This window comes from Epinephelus lanceolatus, chromosome 15, assembly GCF_041903045.1.
Source record: "Epinephelus lanceolatus isolate andai-2023 chromosome 15, ASM4190304v1, whole genome shotgun sequence".
Taxonomy (NCBI): Eukaryota; Metazoa; Chordata; class Actinopteri; order Perciformes; family Serranidae; genus Epinephelus; species Epinephelus lanceolatus.
The window spans coordinates 33089408-33106849 of NC_135748.1; the positions used below are offsets into that span (position 1 = coordinate 33089408).

At 39.0% G+C, this 17442-nt stretch overlaps 1 protein-coding gene and 1 long non-coding RNA gene across 2 annotated transcripts in view; both read left to right on the forward strand.

Moving 5' to 3' along the window:
• Positions 1–2880: 2880 nt before the first annotated feature.
• Positions 2881–17442, forward strand: part of LOC144467093 (uncharacterized) — a 47949-nt gene continuing 33387 nt past the window's right edge. The window contains exons 1-3 of the long non-coding RNA XR_013493456.1: positions 2881–2978; positions 3261–3329; positions 5380–5478. This is a non-coding gene — a long non-coding RNA (uncharacterized LOC144467093). The remainder of the gene's footprint in view (positions 2979–3260; positions 3330–5379; positions 5479–17442) is intronic.
• On the forward strand, positions 11053–12879 carry nkx2.9 (NK2 transcription factor related, locus 9 (Drosophila)). Its single transcript, XM_033642196.2, has 2 exons — positions 11053–11567; positions 11881–12879. Exons 1-2 carry the CDS (start codon positions 11408–11410, stop codon positions 12441–12443), a joined length of 723 nt encoding a protein of 240 aa, XP_033498087.1. The 5' UTR covers positions 11053–11407; the 3' UTR covers positions 12444–12879.

Sequence of the window (17442 nt, forward strand, 5' to 3'; positions counted from 1 at the left end):
CTCCTGAAATCAGACGTGTCCAGTTGTTTCCTGATAAACAGTCAGGCAGACATGTTACAGCATCTTGTGTCTGTGTCTGAAGTCTATGTGTGTCCCTGTGGGTCAGACTGTCTGCAGAGGGTCACAAAGTCTGTGCCAAGACTGACCTGTGTCCAGACAACGTGGTTATTTCAAAATACAGTGGCGCCATCTGGTGGAGAGTTAGGAGTCAAATACCATTCCTTACTGAAAAACCTTGACTAACTCCTTAGCGGTGGAGCAAGAAGCACAGTCATCTGTTACAGATAAAGGGTTATATTTAAGGTTTAACTTAAGTAAAAGTACAAAACCATTAACAGCAAAATGCACTTAAAGTATTAAGGTAAAAATACTTGTTGAGGGAAATTGCCCCTGTCATAGTAAGTGTATTATTGGAATATTATTTCTGTCAGTTTAACATGTAAGCAGGATTTGAATGTTGTTTAAAGGTCCAGCAGTGACGTTGCAGAACTGAAATTTCTCCCATGTGCCGAACATGTAGGAGAACTACGGTGGCCTACAAGACAACATGAATGTCCCTAACCAGAGCCAGTGTTTGGTTTGTCGTTCTGGGCTACTGTAGAAACAACGTGGGGGACTCTGGAAGAAGCCCGGCTCCATATGTAGATATTAACGACTCATTTTAAGGTAAGAAAAGCACAAATTTTCATTAATTCATTCATTCATTCATTTTCCTTTACAGCTTACCCAGTTGGGGGTCGTGTGAGGTGGTGGGGATATGTATTGAACTGTTCATGTCTTCCCGCCATTAACAACTGGTTTCGGAGCCATGATATAGTTTGTTTGTTTATTCTGTCCTTATCTAAACAAGGTAAAAACAAGGTAAAAATAAATATACGCATGCAGTTCTTAAACGGACCACAGGGGGGAGCACCCATGTGTGAAGGGCACATAGGTAACTTCCAGGTATTGAGAATCAGGTGTGTGGAACCAGAAGCAAACAGTTTTTGACCGACTTGAAGAAGCTTGTTGAAAAGCTTTAAGTGTTGGTGTGAAACTGAATTGCTGGACGGAATATTGATGACACATGGACAATGCTGTCCCTTCTGTGTTATGGTGAGCATGTGATTATTATTATGATAATGATTGTATCGCCAAATCCAAAGAGGTAACGCGCACTTGAGCCCAGAACACGCTTCCGGAACAAGTTAACAGGAGCGCCCCTCAGTGGCTTGTGTAGACATTAAGTTTTGTTAAAAAGTCACTACAAATATTATACACCATTTAGATGCCCCTAACTCCTACACACTGGACTTTGACCTGCTTTATACAGCCCTCTGTTTTGTTTGTTTCTTATTCTGTAAAGTAAGTAAATTCCAATTGTCAAATAAATGTAGTAGAGTACGAAGTACAGTTTTTGCAGCTGAATTGTAGTGGAAGAATAAAGTATCATAAAATTAAAGTATCATAAAATTAAATTAAGTAAAGTCTTACACAAACTGTCTTTCACTGCTGCTGTGAAGAAGCTTTTCTAATAGTCTATGAGGTTAAATATAGCCAAGATATATTTTATTTTTCTGTTACTGCCCCTTTTCCCCCTGTTTTAAATTTCAACCTTTTTCATTTTAATGCAGACTTACATCTCTCTTCATGCATATATGTATTTATCTTAATGTTTCTTTGAAATTCTGCAGGCAAATCTGCTTTTATTTGTCAAACGTCTTCTCAAAAAAAAGTGTTAATCCGAGTTCTTTTAATCGATGAAATTACCCGTCATTTGTTATAAAAGAAAGTAACTAAATCCATTTACTCAAGTACTGTACATCAGTACACTTTGAAGATACTTGTACTTAAGTGTTTTATTATATTTTATGGTACTTCATACTTATTCTTCATTACATTTAAGAGGAAAATATTGTACATTTTACTCCACAACATTTATATCACAGCTATGGTTACTCTCAGATCAAGATGTAAATGTGATGAAATTATGAAATGTTATAGATTAAACCCCAACAGCTGATGAAGCTAGCTCTCCCTTGACAACATTAAATGCTGCTTCCTCATCAATTAAATTAACCAGACATATATTAAAAGGCCTTTATGATAAATATAACACACATTACTTTTTACTTTACTTTAAACATGTTTTTATCCTAATGCTTATTTGAATTCAGGACTTTTTACCTGTTTACTCACTTAGAACATCATGCCACTTTTACTAAAGTAAATTATCTCAATACTTCTTCCACCACTGTTCACTTGTGAAGCACCTTGAAATGAAAAGTTCTACTGATTATCAAATTAATGATTAATTGATCCGACATTGGAGGTGCCCTGTAAGCCTTTAGCAGCCTTAGTGACTGAGCCTGTGCATGTTCATGTGCAGATCTGGATGGTCAGCAGCAGTTTCCCCTCTATCAGCATCTACAGTGTCCTTAGGGCGCTGAACACTAACTGCAGCACTACAGACATAAAGGATCCTGTTTCATCCTTGCAGATAATATTCTCCGTCTGAGTTCACAGCTCGTCCCTCAGTTACACAACAGGCTGTTTAGAATAAAGAACAACAGGTACAGACTATCTTTATTGCAGCCAAATGACCAAAAAAAGACACTTTCACATCTGTTTGCCAACAGCGATTAACTCAGCTCCACCCACAGTGTGTGGTTGTTTGGTTGGTTGGTTGGTAAAAGGCTGAAGGAGGGCACATGTGAGGGGTCTGCCTGTCAGTGTTAATGTGTGTCCTGTAGAGGGCAAACAAGCTCCACACATGTCCAACAAGTCAAATGTAACAAAGACAGTTCAGAGTCTGGAGCTGCTGTTTGTGCTCAGAAGTTACAGGTTTTGTGTTCAGGAAGAGAGAGTCAAAGATATTGTTTTGTGTCTTGTTTCAGGATGGTCAGTATGTTCAGAGACTGTCAGCACCATGAAGACAGTGACTGATACCTGCATCCTGTTTTTACAGTGCATCTCAGTTTGGAACAGGACTGAAACAGGTAGAGAACAGAAACTGTTGTGCATGGGAGTTATGATGAACAACACCTTTTTACCTCCAAACAAGCTTGTGTCATAAAGTCTGGAATGTATCAAAAGTAACAGCATTAGTGAAACTGTTCCTTTATTTTCCAGTCAATGCATTATAAAACAAATAAATCAGGTTTACTTATTCATCAAATGTTTGCAGATAGAAAGTAAAGAATATTGTTGTAGCCATTTGCTAATGTTCTTACTACAAAATAAACAGTATTGATGAATGATGAATGCTGTCCTTGTTGCAGAAATTCAATCCTGACCATCATCTGAGGTTCAGGAGCTGCAGATCTTCTGAAGAGCCTGTTCTGATGCATGTAAGTGAACTTTCATTTCTTTGCTTCAGTGCATTATATTGACATTATAGACAGTTGTGAGTGCAGTGAGACTTCTTGTTAGCTGAAACCATATTTCATTATGAAGTTAAAGTTCCCATTTTACAAAGGGTCAGATTTCCATGTATATATATATATATATATATATATGTGCTATAAATATTGTGAAAGTAAAAGGCACAGAGTCTGTATTCAGACACTGTGCCTTTTTAAACAAGCCATCAGGACTTCCTTTGAGTTGTGATGTCACAACTATGCTATATAAAGGGCCGTACACATGCTGCGTTTTTGCACCCTTAAATTTATTGTTTTCTATGTAGACACGCTAAAGGTGCGCCCAAATGCCGGAGCAACGCCGTCACAGCACACAAACGTTCCCATGCGCCATCTTTTCAGGGTGCGACGGCTGCACTCTGAGGTAAAAAGAATTCAACTGTTGGAACGCAGCAGCGGGCACAGCATATCATGTGACAAGGAACGACCAACCACGGCCAGCAGATATCTTCCCCGTCTATCAGTCTGTGATATGTATGGAGAAGAAATTGCTCATTCTAGTGCAGGGCTACCAGAGCTTTACATCCATCCCATGACAATATGTTAAACCAGGGGAGTCAAACTCATTTTAGTTCATGGGCCACATACAGCCCAGTTTGATCGCAGATGGGCCGGACCAATAAAACCATCGCACAGAAACCTTTAAGTACCATCAGCTCCAATATTTCCCTTTTTGTGTAAAGAATTACAAGTACAGATTAACATGAACACTAGATGTCATCCATTGGGCTGGATTGGACCCTTTTGCGGGCCACTTCTGGCCCACAGGCCATATGTTTGACACCCCTGTTTTAACCCTAATAGACACTGCAAAACAAGAACTGGAAGATCAGCTCTGCGCTCAGGACTTCTGGTAAGTAGACTATGATACAGGGCTGGTTATAATCACTTAGCAACCTCAGACACAACTTGAAAGTTGGCACAGAGTAGCACCCGGCGCCCAACTTGCGTTTTCTAGGCGGTTAAAGATGCACCATGTGTGCGGGCCCTAAATGTAGAAACTGCAGCCACAGTGCTGTTACAGTCATTCCCCAGCTGTAATCATGATGCAGAGCAAAGACTGTAAATAAAGATGGACAACGTGTCTCCACTTACCCCCACTGTACAAAAATGAAGCTAAAATATCCCGGATATGGCTGCTACCATCTCATGCTGATGATGTCATTTGGAGGTAGAGTCTGTGCAGCAGCGACCTCTGTGGTATCCAGTTACCGCTGTCTTACCTATCGTGACCAGCACTATTGATTGTGAGCACACTGATTGGCACACACTATCAATCGTGAAATCAAACCTCTTTTTTTGTAGCACCAATTAACTAATTAAAAACAAACTTAAAAGAAAAATTAACACTTGAACAACAATCGGTGTTAAAAAAAAATCTAAAATAATGTGTACTTTAGTTTGGCCCACATCTCATCTGCTAACATTGAGAGGGCAGGGTTTAGGACCTGTGCTGCAGCCAGCCACCAGGGGGTGATAGAGATGTTTTGGCTTCACTTTTGGGAAGTTTTTTAACATCCATCTGTATTTACAGTCTGTGGTGCAGACACACTGGGAGCGGATGTGGAAGACTGGGAAATGCTGACCAATCAGAGCAGAGGGGAGGGGGACTTAAAGAGACAGGCGGTGTTTCTGGTGCGTCCAGTAGCTCAGTGGGTAGAGCGGCTCCCCTTTGCTGCATGTCATCCCTTCTCTGTGTCCCAATTTCATGCTTAAATGCTGTCCTGTCAAATAAAGGCAAAAGCCAAAAAAAGTTAGAGTGTGAGAAAAATAGTGTTTTTGAACATTAAATCATGTAAGTGTGTTCTAGTAGAAACCCCAAATACAAGTATGAATCTGAAAGTGAGCATAATTTGGGACCTTTAATACAGGCTGAAACTTTATTTCTTGGTGTCCTTATGAATAAGACAGTGGGTAAATCTTTTCAAGGTACATATTCTATACTTACAGCGTGTGTTTTCATACATTTCCTTCAAAGATGACAACAGCATGACTCGGATTTCATCAGTTGACTGGGACTCCTATCGACACTGACAGGCTATGATGATGGCAGGTGCAGCATCGACTCAGCTTCAAAGTAAGAAATGTCTCATTATTCTTTGAAAAACTCTTTAACTTGTGCATATGTGTGTGGGGTTTTTCTCCACACTGAGTTAAAAAATTACAGTATCATTGTTTCATCACACACACTGTTTCTAAGTGGAGCAATGACCAATCACTGCTGACTTTATTATTTGGTAATAGAGATAAAATATTGATAATTCATTGTGATGCATGCACAGAACATCAGGTCAGTTTATTCTTGATTTTTCTCTCCTAAATTCAATACTAAAACAATTAAAAAGTAATGGGATTTCATGATATAAAACTGAGCAGTAAGACTGTGGAGTAGTTCTCCTAAGATATCAAATTATTCTCCTTAAAAATCGGCTTTTCCCAGAGTGTGGCGTGTTGCTTTAAAGGCCTTTGCTCTTAATTTGTACTTTTAAACACACACTCTATTTCCAAAATATCAGAACTTTCCTGTCGATGTTCCACTCGTCCTCTGTTTTGTAACTTCTTTTGTGACTATCTGGTTGGTACACATAAAGGTTTGTCTCTTAAAGCACCGTACAAACAAACCTGACTTTTTTGGACACACTGTCACTGAGCAGCACACACACAGCTGCTACATGATCAAGCAGTGTCACAAGACCCCAGTTTACTGCAGAGAGAGGGATGTGTCTGCCAACTAATTATCCCCCCTGCTGCCCCTCTCCAAAATGCTAATGGTATTTACAGGACTGTGAGAGGGGAGAGGACACCAGCGGCAGGTGCAGCTGCTGGAGCATCATGCTACACTGAGCCTCCATTACTGCACCGAGGAGTAACAGAGGGGTCATTGTGGGTGTTTAGGTGACAGATAATCAGTCAGACTGAGATCAGATAAACATCCTGAGCTTTAGCTTTGTCTGTGGTTCACTCAGAAACTGCAAACTCACAGTCGCTGTGCATGTTTGGTTAAAAGACATTGATATTATACTATTTAAAGATGTATTTATACAGCACTTCAGTGTTTCACGATAAAAACAGTTAAGCAAAGGCAAAATATTAGAAGATATTCACACTCACATCTTCACAGCTGGACTTTTATAATGCCTTGTTTACTTGTGTTAAAGAAGAAATCAAAGTTTGTTTCAGTGGTGGAAAGAAAATAAGTACTAAAGGCACTTACAGTATCTGACATCCGTCTGAGTATTTCACCTCTGGTCTGTTTAGAGCTGTTGGGTAGTTATGCTGTATGTTGTGGCTCCAATTTATCATTGGTTAAGTCTGAAGACTGGTTTAAAAAGTAAAATAAATCTAGTGGTGTGGAGTTAGAAACAAGTGAGTTTACCAGACTGTTTAGCCTGCGTCTCATCTCTGCTGGAAGCTAGCTGTTTGCGGCTAAAATTAGCAACTATTAGCATAATACACCTGAATCTCTGAGTGAATTGTTGGTGGTTAAGATGCATTGTGGTTTTGATTGGATTAAAATAAGCCTCTGGTTCTGCTGCATTGATTCTGATCCTTTTTTAAAAGGAATACTTCACCTCCCAAATGATAATTTCTATGTCAGTTATTCACCTCGTATTATATTTTTAATGAGGTAAGAAAGTATTGTTTTTCTGTCATGCCTCCACGATGAACGAAGAATCCAAAAAACTGAGAAAATTCTTGATGAATTGAGGTCATAGAGGTCCACACTTAACATAGGCACAACTATATCAAAACATTTGTCTACAAACTCTCACAACTCATGTAGTATAATCCAGGTCTCATGCTCATTACGATTTTTTTTTCCTTTAAATTCTGAATTTGGATTTTTTGTTCACAGTGAAGACACGAGAAAAGCAAAGTTTTCTTCATAAATTCAGTGTAGGGGAAGTAACTGATATACAAGTGATCATCCGGGCGGAGAAGTATTTGGAGTACATCAGTGTTACAGGAGTGCAATGTTAAATCTGTGAAGTTCTTTTTATAACGCTCGGGCTGAGGTTCAGTTTCAGATTGTGCAGAATTCTGCAGCCCCACTACAGAGTAAAACTAAACACTCCTCTCATATCTCTCCAGCTTTAGCTTCTTTGCACCAGTTACCAATTTCTTAGATCCATTTTGGAATCTCACAAGATTTGCAGAGTCAAACACTGGAGAACTGTGGACTCCATACTGCCCAAAAAGACCTCTTAAATCTTTTGGGGTTTGGCATTTGGCTCCTCCAGAGTCCATGCTAATGTGGTGAGTGAACTTTTGCTACACTACCACCTCTGCTTTGAAACAGTCTCAACTTTTAAATCTTATTTTAAAAAATATATATTTATAGACTTGTTTGTACATATAATACAGCTCTGTCATGTGAGAACCATATGTTAGTTTATAGTGCTACTGTTGATTGTTTTTTCACATTTATGAGTGGAGGTTATGTAACCTTCTTTTTATGGTGGTGTTCTTATATGTGAAATTGTGTTTAATGCTTTTGTCCTGTAGTGGAAAGAACATTGTGCTCCTTGGTTGAAAAGTGCGCTACAAACAAAACATTATAGTTATTCATTTAGAAGCGCCAACGAAATCAAGCGAATATACAAGGGTCTTAAGAAGTTTATAAATATGAGTTGAATGATCCAGTAAATGATGAATTACATGACATCAAGGACAGTGAACGTCTAATACAAACACTGAGTAACTGTGAGATGTTAAATTACTGTATGGATATGACAGTTTTGAAACGTGACTGGGGCTTTGCCTGATTATTAAAGATCACCTCTAGCAATGTTTGAGGACGTACAGTACAAAAATACTCTGTTTTGAATAATAATCTTGTCTGATTTAGTTTCTGCACAAGTTCAAATTCTTTCAGATTCGTAAAATTTCGTCTACTCATTCTTCTTCACTGAAAAATCCAGAATCTATGAATACACAGATATTTTTTATTTAATTTTTTTTGATTTCTAGACACCCAATGTCTCCTATTTCACTCGAAAATCTATTCTCAGTGTTTGTTCACTGATCAAAAAAATAATGCACTGGTTCAGTTTAAAAAGAATTAAGGCAACAATTTGCATATATCTTTTTGAGTAGTCAATCCTGCAAGGCTTTCATGATCTGACAAACTCAATTAGTTTAGTACAACCAACGTGATTTGCTTTGACCTAGAAAAACTTAATTAAGTTAAACCAACATTATATTCATCCAAAAGTTGATATTTAGTGGTCAAACTGTTTTATTAAGATATTTTAACTTATTTATTTTGATTCTGTCCTTCTCAAAAATGTCAAAAATGTTTTGGACTTCTTAAAATCAGTTGTCAACTGACTAAAACTGACGGTTTCAAGTCTCCTCATCTCACTTGTGTAAGTTACTTAATGGACCTTTATTGATTAGCTTTCTGATTTATTGTGATGTCATAAAGTCATACCCTTATCTCTTGAACTCAGATATAAGGGCACAGAGAAACTTTCCTTCATCAGCAGATGAACGTTTCTGTCAAACTCTGCACATTCTGCACAGTGGAGCTCAAACATCCAACAATACGCTGAACACATTTTGGAGTGAAGGAAGTGAAGGGACACTTAAATATCCGAAATTTTATATATATTATTTCAACGTTGGAGTAAATCACTTGAATTGTAGGCTTGTTCATCAGCTTGTAAAATATGCACTGAGGTCTAAAATGTTCAAACTGTCAGCTGCTTAATCCAGAACCATGTGAGAAAAAAATCTCCATTTGTCTGAGGAAGGGATTGGGAATGGAGAGCTGAACAACAGAGTAAATATTTGGCAGTGGAGAGCTCTTGGGAGCTGCAGAGGACCCTCTCTGGCTGGGTGTTAAATAGATTAAGTGGCTGCTGGGTCATTGTGGACAGAGAAATTCCCGCTCTTTGGACATGACTTTTCTTTGCCTTTGCGTGTTTTTGCTCTCCAATCGAGTGCCCTCTGTAAACTACCCACTCCAGCAAACCTGCCGTACTGTAATCCGCTGGTGTTTGTCAACCTCTGGGAGGCTGCTGTGTACACAGACATGATGCTGCAAGCGGAAGTCAGTCCTTTTAGTTTTGGTGATATCTTTAAAGTGCCTTTACAGTGTTTGTTTTGCGAGGAAACGCTTGTGCGTAATGTGCGTAAAAACTAGATAAATGTTGATGTGTGAGCATTTTGGGCTGATGATACAGGTCACCGACTTTGCTGGAAACCTAAAAGGAGTTTAATACGTCCTGAATCACACATGTAATATTGCTCGGGACTATAGACTTGGCGGCAGTAGACGCGGAGCAGTAGATAGTGTCCCAGATCCTATTCAGCTCCATTCAAAACCATGACAACACGGAACAAGCTCGGATTTATCCTGCAAAGTTAAAGGACATTGTGCCGGGGCGTCAATCAGGCATTATTGCGGGACTGAACAAATGCAAAATCTTGACTGGAACAAATGCTTCCAACGGGTCTCGGACGCGGGGCTACATTTTCCCCTTTTGTTCCCCTCCTCTGGTTGGCATGTATTTGTGTTCCCTCTCGTCCGACCACCCAGGACGACTGGGGAGGCATGAACACCACCACCTCCACCACCACCACCACCACTCTCATCCCCGGCCTCATGCGCCTCGCTGAAGTGGATGAGGGTCGATATCAATATCAAATACGGGGGTTAAAAACACCCCCACATACGGCTGGATTCACGCTTTGCATTTAATGTGTTTTATATGTGCAGATCAGCCTGTAGGCGTCAGCTTGGATTGAAAATGACTGAACATAACAATACAAATAATTTTAAATATTAAATTAAAGCCATAAAAATCAATAAAAAATAATGCAATACAAGCCAGGGTGCTCCTTTTAATTTTTGCGCGTGAAACATGATGGATTATCGATCATTTATCTTGATAACCAATTAATTAAATCCTGTCAAAAGTCATCAATCACTGCTTTAATTTATCAGAGGCTGAATCAGGCATGTTTGGAACTTCAAGTTAGGCATAAAAGGTATTTATTGTGCAATTAATTAGCCTTTGTAATACAATTATTATCATGTTTTTGTAAGTTTAACGCCCTTATGTAACATTTATATACGCGTATAATACCACAAGTACAATTATAACGTCTCCTAAAACATACAGTGTGTTTTACTATAATGATATATATTATTAGTAATTTATTTATTTATTTACTTTAATACACCAGCTTCCACTTCAGAGTACCAACAGGAGGCGTTATAGCTGTTAGTAAATACACTAATAAACTCTTATATTTGCTTTAAACAACAGCAAAGTGTGTCAGAAACCATTTGCTACATGTTAAAATAAAGTGTTGCCCTTTTTAAATTTGTCACATCATCATAAATCATCCACAAACTCGCAAAGAAAGAATTTCCTTTTGCCTGTTTCCTAAATATTTCAAAGGAATTTCCTGCACCATCCATAAACGTCCAAACTTCTCACGCCTGCAATTGATCCACCTCTAATGGACGCATTAGTTAAACCAACTCGCGGGCATCACGCTAATTGCTCACTTTGTATGCAAATGTTGGACACGTTGTTTGGGCGAGCACAGGGGAGGAGGAGGAGGATGAGGAGGGTGGGGGGAGTTTGATGATGGGTCGAGCTCTTGTTGTCAGTTGCCACCCAAGACGTGATTCAGCTCCAACAATCACCATTATCTGTTCCCCAGTTTGACGGTACGGGACGAATCTGTAATGGTGACGAGTGTTTCCTTCGCTCATTGTTGAAGGTTTCTTCTTGCTCCGCACCTACCGTCATTGGGTGACAGCACTCCAGCCTTTCAGGTACTCAGCGGTAGGAGGAGGCTTTATAAGCGGAGCAGCCTTGTGTTTGCAGCTTATGGAGTGCTGTTTGTGTAAACACTGAGCGCAGCGCACACGGTGTTTGGACAGCGCGTAAAGTGGACAGGATCTGCTGCGGTTTTCTTTTCCTTCCTATTTGGATAAACATACTTGTTAACGCAAAGCAAACCCCGGGATTGCACGCACGGACGCGATGGCAACACCGACCAAGTTCAGTTTTTCCGTCAGGAGCATCCTGGATTTGCCTGAGCGGGATGCGGAGGCTGCGCCGCGGTCCTCCCCGCTTTACTCCTCCTGCTCCTCCAGCTCTCCGTTCAGCTCCTGGATGGAGTGCGACCAGAGCCCCTGCATATGTAAGTGCATTTTAAAACCACCGATGAATGCAAATGATTGAAATATCCATCATCTATTCACTCAACCCTGGAAATATTTATATTTTTATTTATGAGACAGCTTGTACCTTTATTTTTAAATCATAAGGAGCCATTATCTAGATAGTTGGATGTGTTATTTTTATTTTAATAGCTTACTAATAAGATAGATAGATAGATAGATAGACAGACAGACAGACAGACAGACAGATAGATAGATGGATGCTTAAAATGCGTAATATATGCTTATATTTCTGTATGAATTTGGACTAACCTGCATTATTTATCTGTACAGCCTCTGATGAAGGCAGTCTCGAGGCCTCCCCCGACTCGACCAAGCCGGATGACTCGTCCCAGGACTCGGAGCCCGACAAGAGCAAGAAGAGCAAGAAGCGCCGAGTGCTGTTCTCCAAGGCCCAGACCCTGGAGCTGGAGCGGCGCTTCCGTCAGCAGCGCTACCTTTCCGGCCCGGAGAGAGAGCAGCTGGCCCGGCTCCTCAGCCTGACCCCGACCCAGGTGAAGATCTGGTTCCAGAACCACCGCTACAAGATGAAGCGAGGCCGGGCGGAGGGAGCGCTGCAGGACGTGGAGATACCGCAGCCTCCGCTGCTGCGCCGGGTCGTCGTTCCCATCCTGGTCCGGGACGGGAAACCTTTTCACACCTGCTTACTTGACACGGAGAAACCTGGCTGTTTGCCTCCATCACAGGCCTTTCCTTTAGCCTACCCGTCTCTGCAGCATCCGTCCCACGTCGCGCTCCCTCCGAGGTACCACCAGCACTTTCCCACCGCGGCGGCCTCCAGATTCGCGTGGAGAGACTTTTGGAGCGACTCGGTCCACTTTAACTCTTTCAAGTGAACAAGTGAAGGCCTCATGTCACATCTCAATGCACAAACTCATTTAGAATTGCATCAAATGTTTTCTGAATGTTTTGCAAAATTTTCGAGCAACTTAAACATTTAGATTTTCTCTATAGAACAAATTTATATTTTGCACATTTTATTTTGATATTTTTACTATTTTTTTTAAAATGCTGATAATATTTTCTCATACATGGGCTTACTGGTGTAGCCTGTAGAGTTTTAATTATCCGGTGAGATAATGTATTTGTATGTGAAGCTGTTAATATTCGTATGAAGACAGATGAGGTGCAGTAGGCTGTAGGCGGTGTTAGAATAGCAGCAAAGCCACTATTAGCCTGAATGTTTGAAGGAAAATATAATGTTATTTGTTGTCTTTAAGGAGACTTTCTTTAACTGTATAAACTTGTTTCTTTTGTGAACGAAATAATTAATAAAGTTTCTCATATTTTGTATGATACATTTCCTGGTTAATGTGCATTTTTTTGTTGTTGCAAGTTTAGCCCCCCAAATTTGGCTGTATCCATTTCTGCAAACAAATAGACACACAAACAAATTTTATTTTATTAAATTTAATTTTTTCCTTTTTTTAAAGTTTAGATTCTCATTTTTAACTGCTCCTAAAAATATTTATCTAATAATAATATTATTTAATATTTATATTTATTTTCTTTAGTGTTTTCAAATTATATTTAATTTGAAATAAATTTAATTTATAAAATGTAAAATATGTAACAGGTCATGACAGGAGCCTGGAGGCTTTTATAATGTTAAAAAAAAACCTAATTATGCACCCAAAAGCTGAGCAAACATCACTTGTAAAAAGGGACTGGATTTGGTTAAGCATAAGAATACCCAGTAAACATTACAGCCTCTTTCACTGCAGCACCCTGTTGTTGTCTTGGGTGCTTTTCACTTTTATACAATTAACTTTTGTTATTCTAAAGCAAGTGGGACAAATACTGCTGTCACACTCGGCTCGGTTTGTGTACTGTAGGTCTGAAGAGGATATGATTTTTTAAAGGGTGCAACAGGCTCTGAATAAAAACTGGATGATCGACTTTCTTCAAGATCTAATCTTTATATTATTTCACTGTATCAGGACAGTTGATGCTGAGGAGCAAGATGCTTTTATAGCCAGAAATATGCAGGAAAAAGACGCGTTTATTTAGATGGTTTTGGCTGTTTAGCAAAAGACACAGCAGTTATTAAAAGATTATTCAATTGAAAGTTATTTGTGCTGTTAAAAACAGACTTGAGAGAAACTCTGCCCATAGTAATGGATGCCGTATCCTCAAAGTGAGACATACTCTGAGACAAATCCGTCCTTGCTCCCATTTAATGTTCCACCATGAAAAATATGCCCGAGTGTTTAAAATCATGTCAGTATTTCATCAGTGACGAGGGGGGTCTTCTGCTTTCACGCCCCTTGTAATGTTGTTTGCTCGTCCTGTGACCCTGCAGCCCATCGTCCCTGTCACCTGGTCCTTTGTCCCCCTCGCTGGGGCCACCTTGTATCACATATGGAGGGGACTGGCCGAACCCCTCAGCTCGCTGCATCTCCCCTTAAACACTCTTTTTGTCTCCGTGTCTCCCCGTGAATGGACCATTGTCCCTCGCCCAAAAGGGACCGAGACAAAATCTTTAGTGTTTCAATTCCCGTGATGTTTAATCAGTCCCTGCGACAAATTTATGAGGTTTAACTGCACAATGGTGTTTTAGAGCATCTTGGGGTTTAAGGGTGACAAAGACAGGCTTTTAGAGGTTGCCATTGGTTTTTTAAGTTGGTCAGAGGAATTGTCTGAAAAGGATGGGCTTGTATTAGCCGGCCCATCCTATAGTTTTACTCACTGGCCTGTGCCAGGGCCCCTTTCAGGGAAGTTATAAGGTCCACATAAACGAGGCCACAGGAGGAGTTTTGGTAACTTGCTGCAAATACGTATTAGATCCTAATGGCCCTCTGAGTTAGAGACTGATTTTAAGATAATTTATTGGCTAGATTTTTGATGTTAGACGTAGGCATTTCAAACACTAATGTTCTTATAAAGATTGTACCCTACAAAATCTTTGTCATAGCTTGTCATTTGCAAACAGTGTGATTGTGTAAAATCTTGTGCAGTGGGATACAGAGTTCACAAAATATAATGATTATATCCTTAGAAACTGGCTACTTGTCATGATAAACATTTTCGTCCTGCATCCCTGCAATTAAAGGCTCTTTTAGAAACAGAAAATTGGTTTTCGTCAAAATTTTATCTGCAGCATCAACAACAGATGCTTTAAGAGTACAGAGATGTTTTGTTTTAGTTTATAAAGGACGGTATGGGAGATACAGGTACACCAATGAAACTGGGCTGGACAGCCACAAAAAATGTTCACAGGCTGAGATCAATGCAAAAAGAAAGGTGGTGTGTGGATATCTCCTCTGCCATCCTTTCCTGGTTGTCTATTGTATCGACACACCAAGATAAACTTTTTTGTTGCTCTAAGTAGGCACAGCTTCACAGCAGCCCTAAAACTTTATTTTAGTTTGTAGACTTAAATTATTTGGTATTTAAAGAACAACTGCAGCTTATAGGTTTGTGGGTACATAATGTGCAATACCAACAGCTAAGTTAGCCTTTCATTAACTTGTGTTAGCCTATAAAAGTGAGCTCTGAACTATTTTGAAGTGAGACTTGAGTTTGATTCAGAGCTCTGAGAGATGTGCTGCAGCTGAATGAGAGGAAATGTTTGATTCTATAGACTCAGAGTCAGAATACAACAGTACTAGTGGCAAAATATGACAGTTTGGATGATGAAGTCAAGTCAGAGTGAAGTGGTTCATGTTAAGATATAAACTTCTGATCTGTTAAGCAAATGTTGAATTTTAGGGGGATAAATGCAACAAAAATTGAAAAACAAGTCCATTAAGATTACTTATGTTTCTCCTTTTCTCTGGTGTTTCACATGATTTTTAATTTATTTTTAGATTAAAGTACGTCACTGATGTCCGGGCCATTGAAAAGTCTGTTAACAAGTGAGTGTGTTTTTACAGTGAGCCATTTCCCAACATCTTTGGGTTGTGACCACTTTATAAAAGCAATTATTTGGCCCTCATAGCTGCAGTTTGTATGTATTCATGGTTGTGAGCAACTCAACAAACATTACATTTTTATTTCTTTTAGTGTTTAATATGATACATTTTAGAGAAAAGAAGAGATTAAAGTCTCTGGTGTCTCAAACATCAGGAAAAAAAGGAGGAAATATCAACATGAGAATCCTCAGATTTAATGTGATGCCTTCAGCGGTCATGCTCCAGGTTGGGAACCTCTGCATTGAGCAATAGTTGAGAATCATGCTGACTTTCAATGATGTTTATCACACCTTACACTCTACAGAAAGTACTTATTAATAAAGGTAAACATTTGTAATTTTTGAAACAATAAAACTTTATCAACTTTAATAAGAAAATTGCACGTTGTGTTTAAATTAACTTCTGGGTTAACACCCTGTTTTTGAAACATCTCGGACTAAACATGGAAACTGCTTAAACACATTTTTTTAAGTTTTGGGGAATTTTAGCCTTTATCAGATAGGAAAGTCTGGCATGAAATGGGCAGAGGGAGAGGGGGGATGACATGCAGCAAATGGGCCGGAGTTTGAATCGAACACATGGCTGCTGCGACAAAGACAAAGCCTTTGTACCCACTCAGCCAGGTGATCTAGTGGCCACCCGTAAAGACATATTTTAATACAATTAGGAATACTTATTAATCATTACTTGTCTTTTTTTCTACATGAAAACATCATAAAATGTCTAAATAGCTCATAAACAACTTCTTAAATCCAGAATTTGCTACAATAATTGAGAATCAGTGGCAGAGATCTTGAAAACACACTTTTGTGCCCTAGAATTTATTCAACATTAAAGTTAAAGGTATAATTTTCCCCTTATCTTTTTAGAGTCTCAACAGGCTGTGTAACGTCACATATTTTGGGGGATGGGAAACAAATTTTTGAATATACCAAACTGATGCTAATAAACAAAGATGGCATCTGATCAGTTGTGAGAAACTAAAAACAAACACTTAAGAACTTCGGGAGTCTTTGTGTGTTTTTTCAAAGGTCAAAGGTCAGACCAAAAGTGCAGCTAATGAGGTTTAAATTTGAAAACCCCTGGGTGGCTTTGACGGCACCAAAACATGTAAAAACAACCAATCAAATAAAACATGCGCTTTACATACTGTCCACAAAATAAGATAAGAAACCTTTTTGGGCCCCCAGAGGTGAAATATGGTTGTTGCAGCAGCACAAGGACACAAATGAGAACAGATAAACCAAGAATGATAAAAAATAAATAACAAGGTGTATAAAACTAAATGATAAAAGTAAAAATATATATACAAAACAATTAAAGACCAAATTATAAATCAAAAATGACAGTGATGTGATGAGCAGCAGCAAAGTCAGCGAGGTACAGTACATGTAAATGCCAGACGAACACATATGATTACCTGTTATTGGAGTTTGCCTGTATTAATATAGAAAAATAATAGAAATGTAGTTTATAATGTACCACAGTTTAACACAGTAACATAATATAGTATGGAATATAAGGTATAGTATAAGGAAGTATAACATAATGTGTGATCGTACACAAGTACAACATTCAATATTAAGTATTTAACATATAATACACAAGATGTATTTGTTTAATAACAGCTGGTATCCTTCTTTAGCCTGTAACTGTCATGAATATAACATTCAAGCTGTTATTGTAGTGACATCTTTCTAATTTTCAAATAATGCTTACATTCTATATTTTATTTGTGAACTTTTGCACTTTTCCGATCAATATTTCTGCACATCCTGCACGAAACTGTTCACCTTTCTTACTCTAAAACAGTTATGTCCTCCTGAGACACTCATATGAGGACATCACATTTTGGGTTTCCTGCACCTTATACTTCATTCTGCTTAACCTACAACTGTTGTCCTCGTTTGTGGACACTTTT

Bases quoted from the DNA above. Each gene is read 5' to 3' on its own strand.
- nkx2.9 (XM_033642196.2), top strand. From the start codon at position 11,408: ATGGCAACACCGACCAAGTTCAGTTTTTCCGTCAGGAGCATCCTGGAT. The intron at 11,568-11,880 runs GTAAGTGCATTT...TTATCTGTACAG, and splicing joins CGACCAGAGCCCCTGCATAT to CCTCTGATGAAGGCAGTCTC.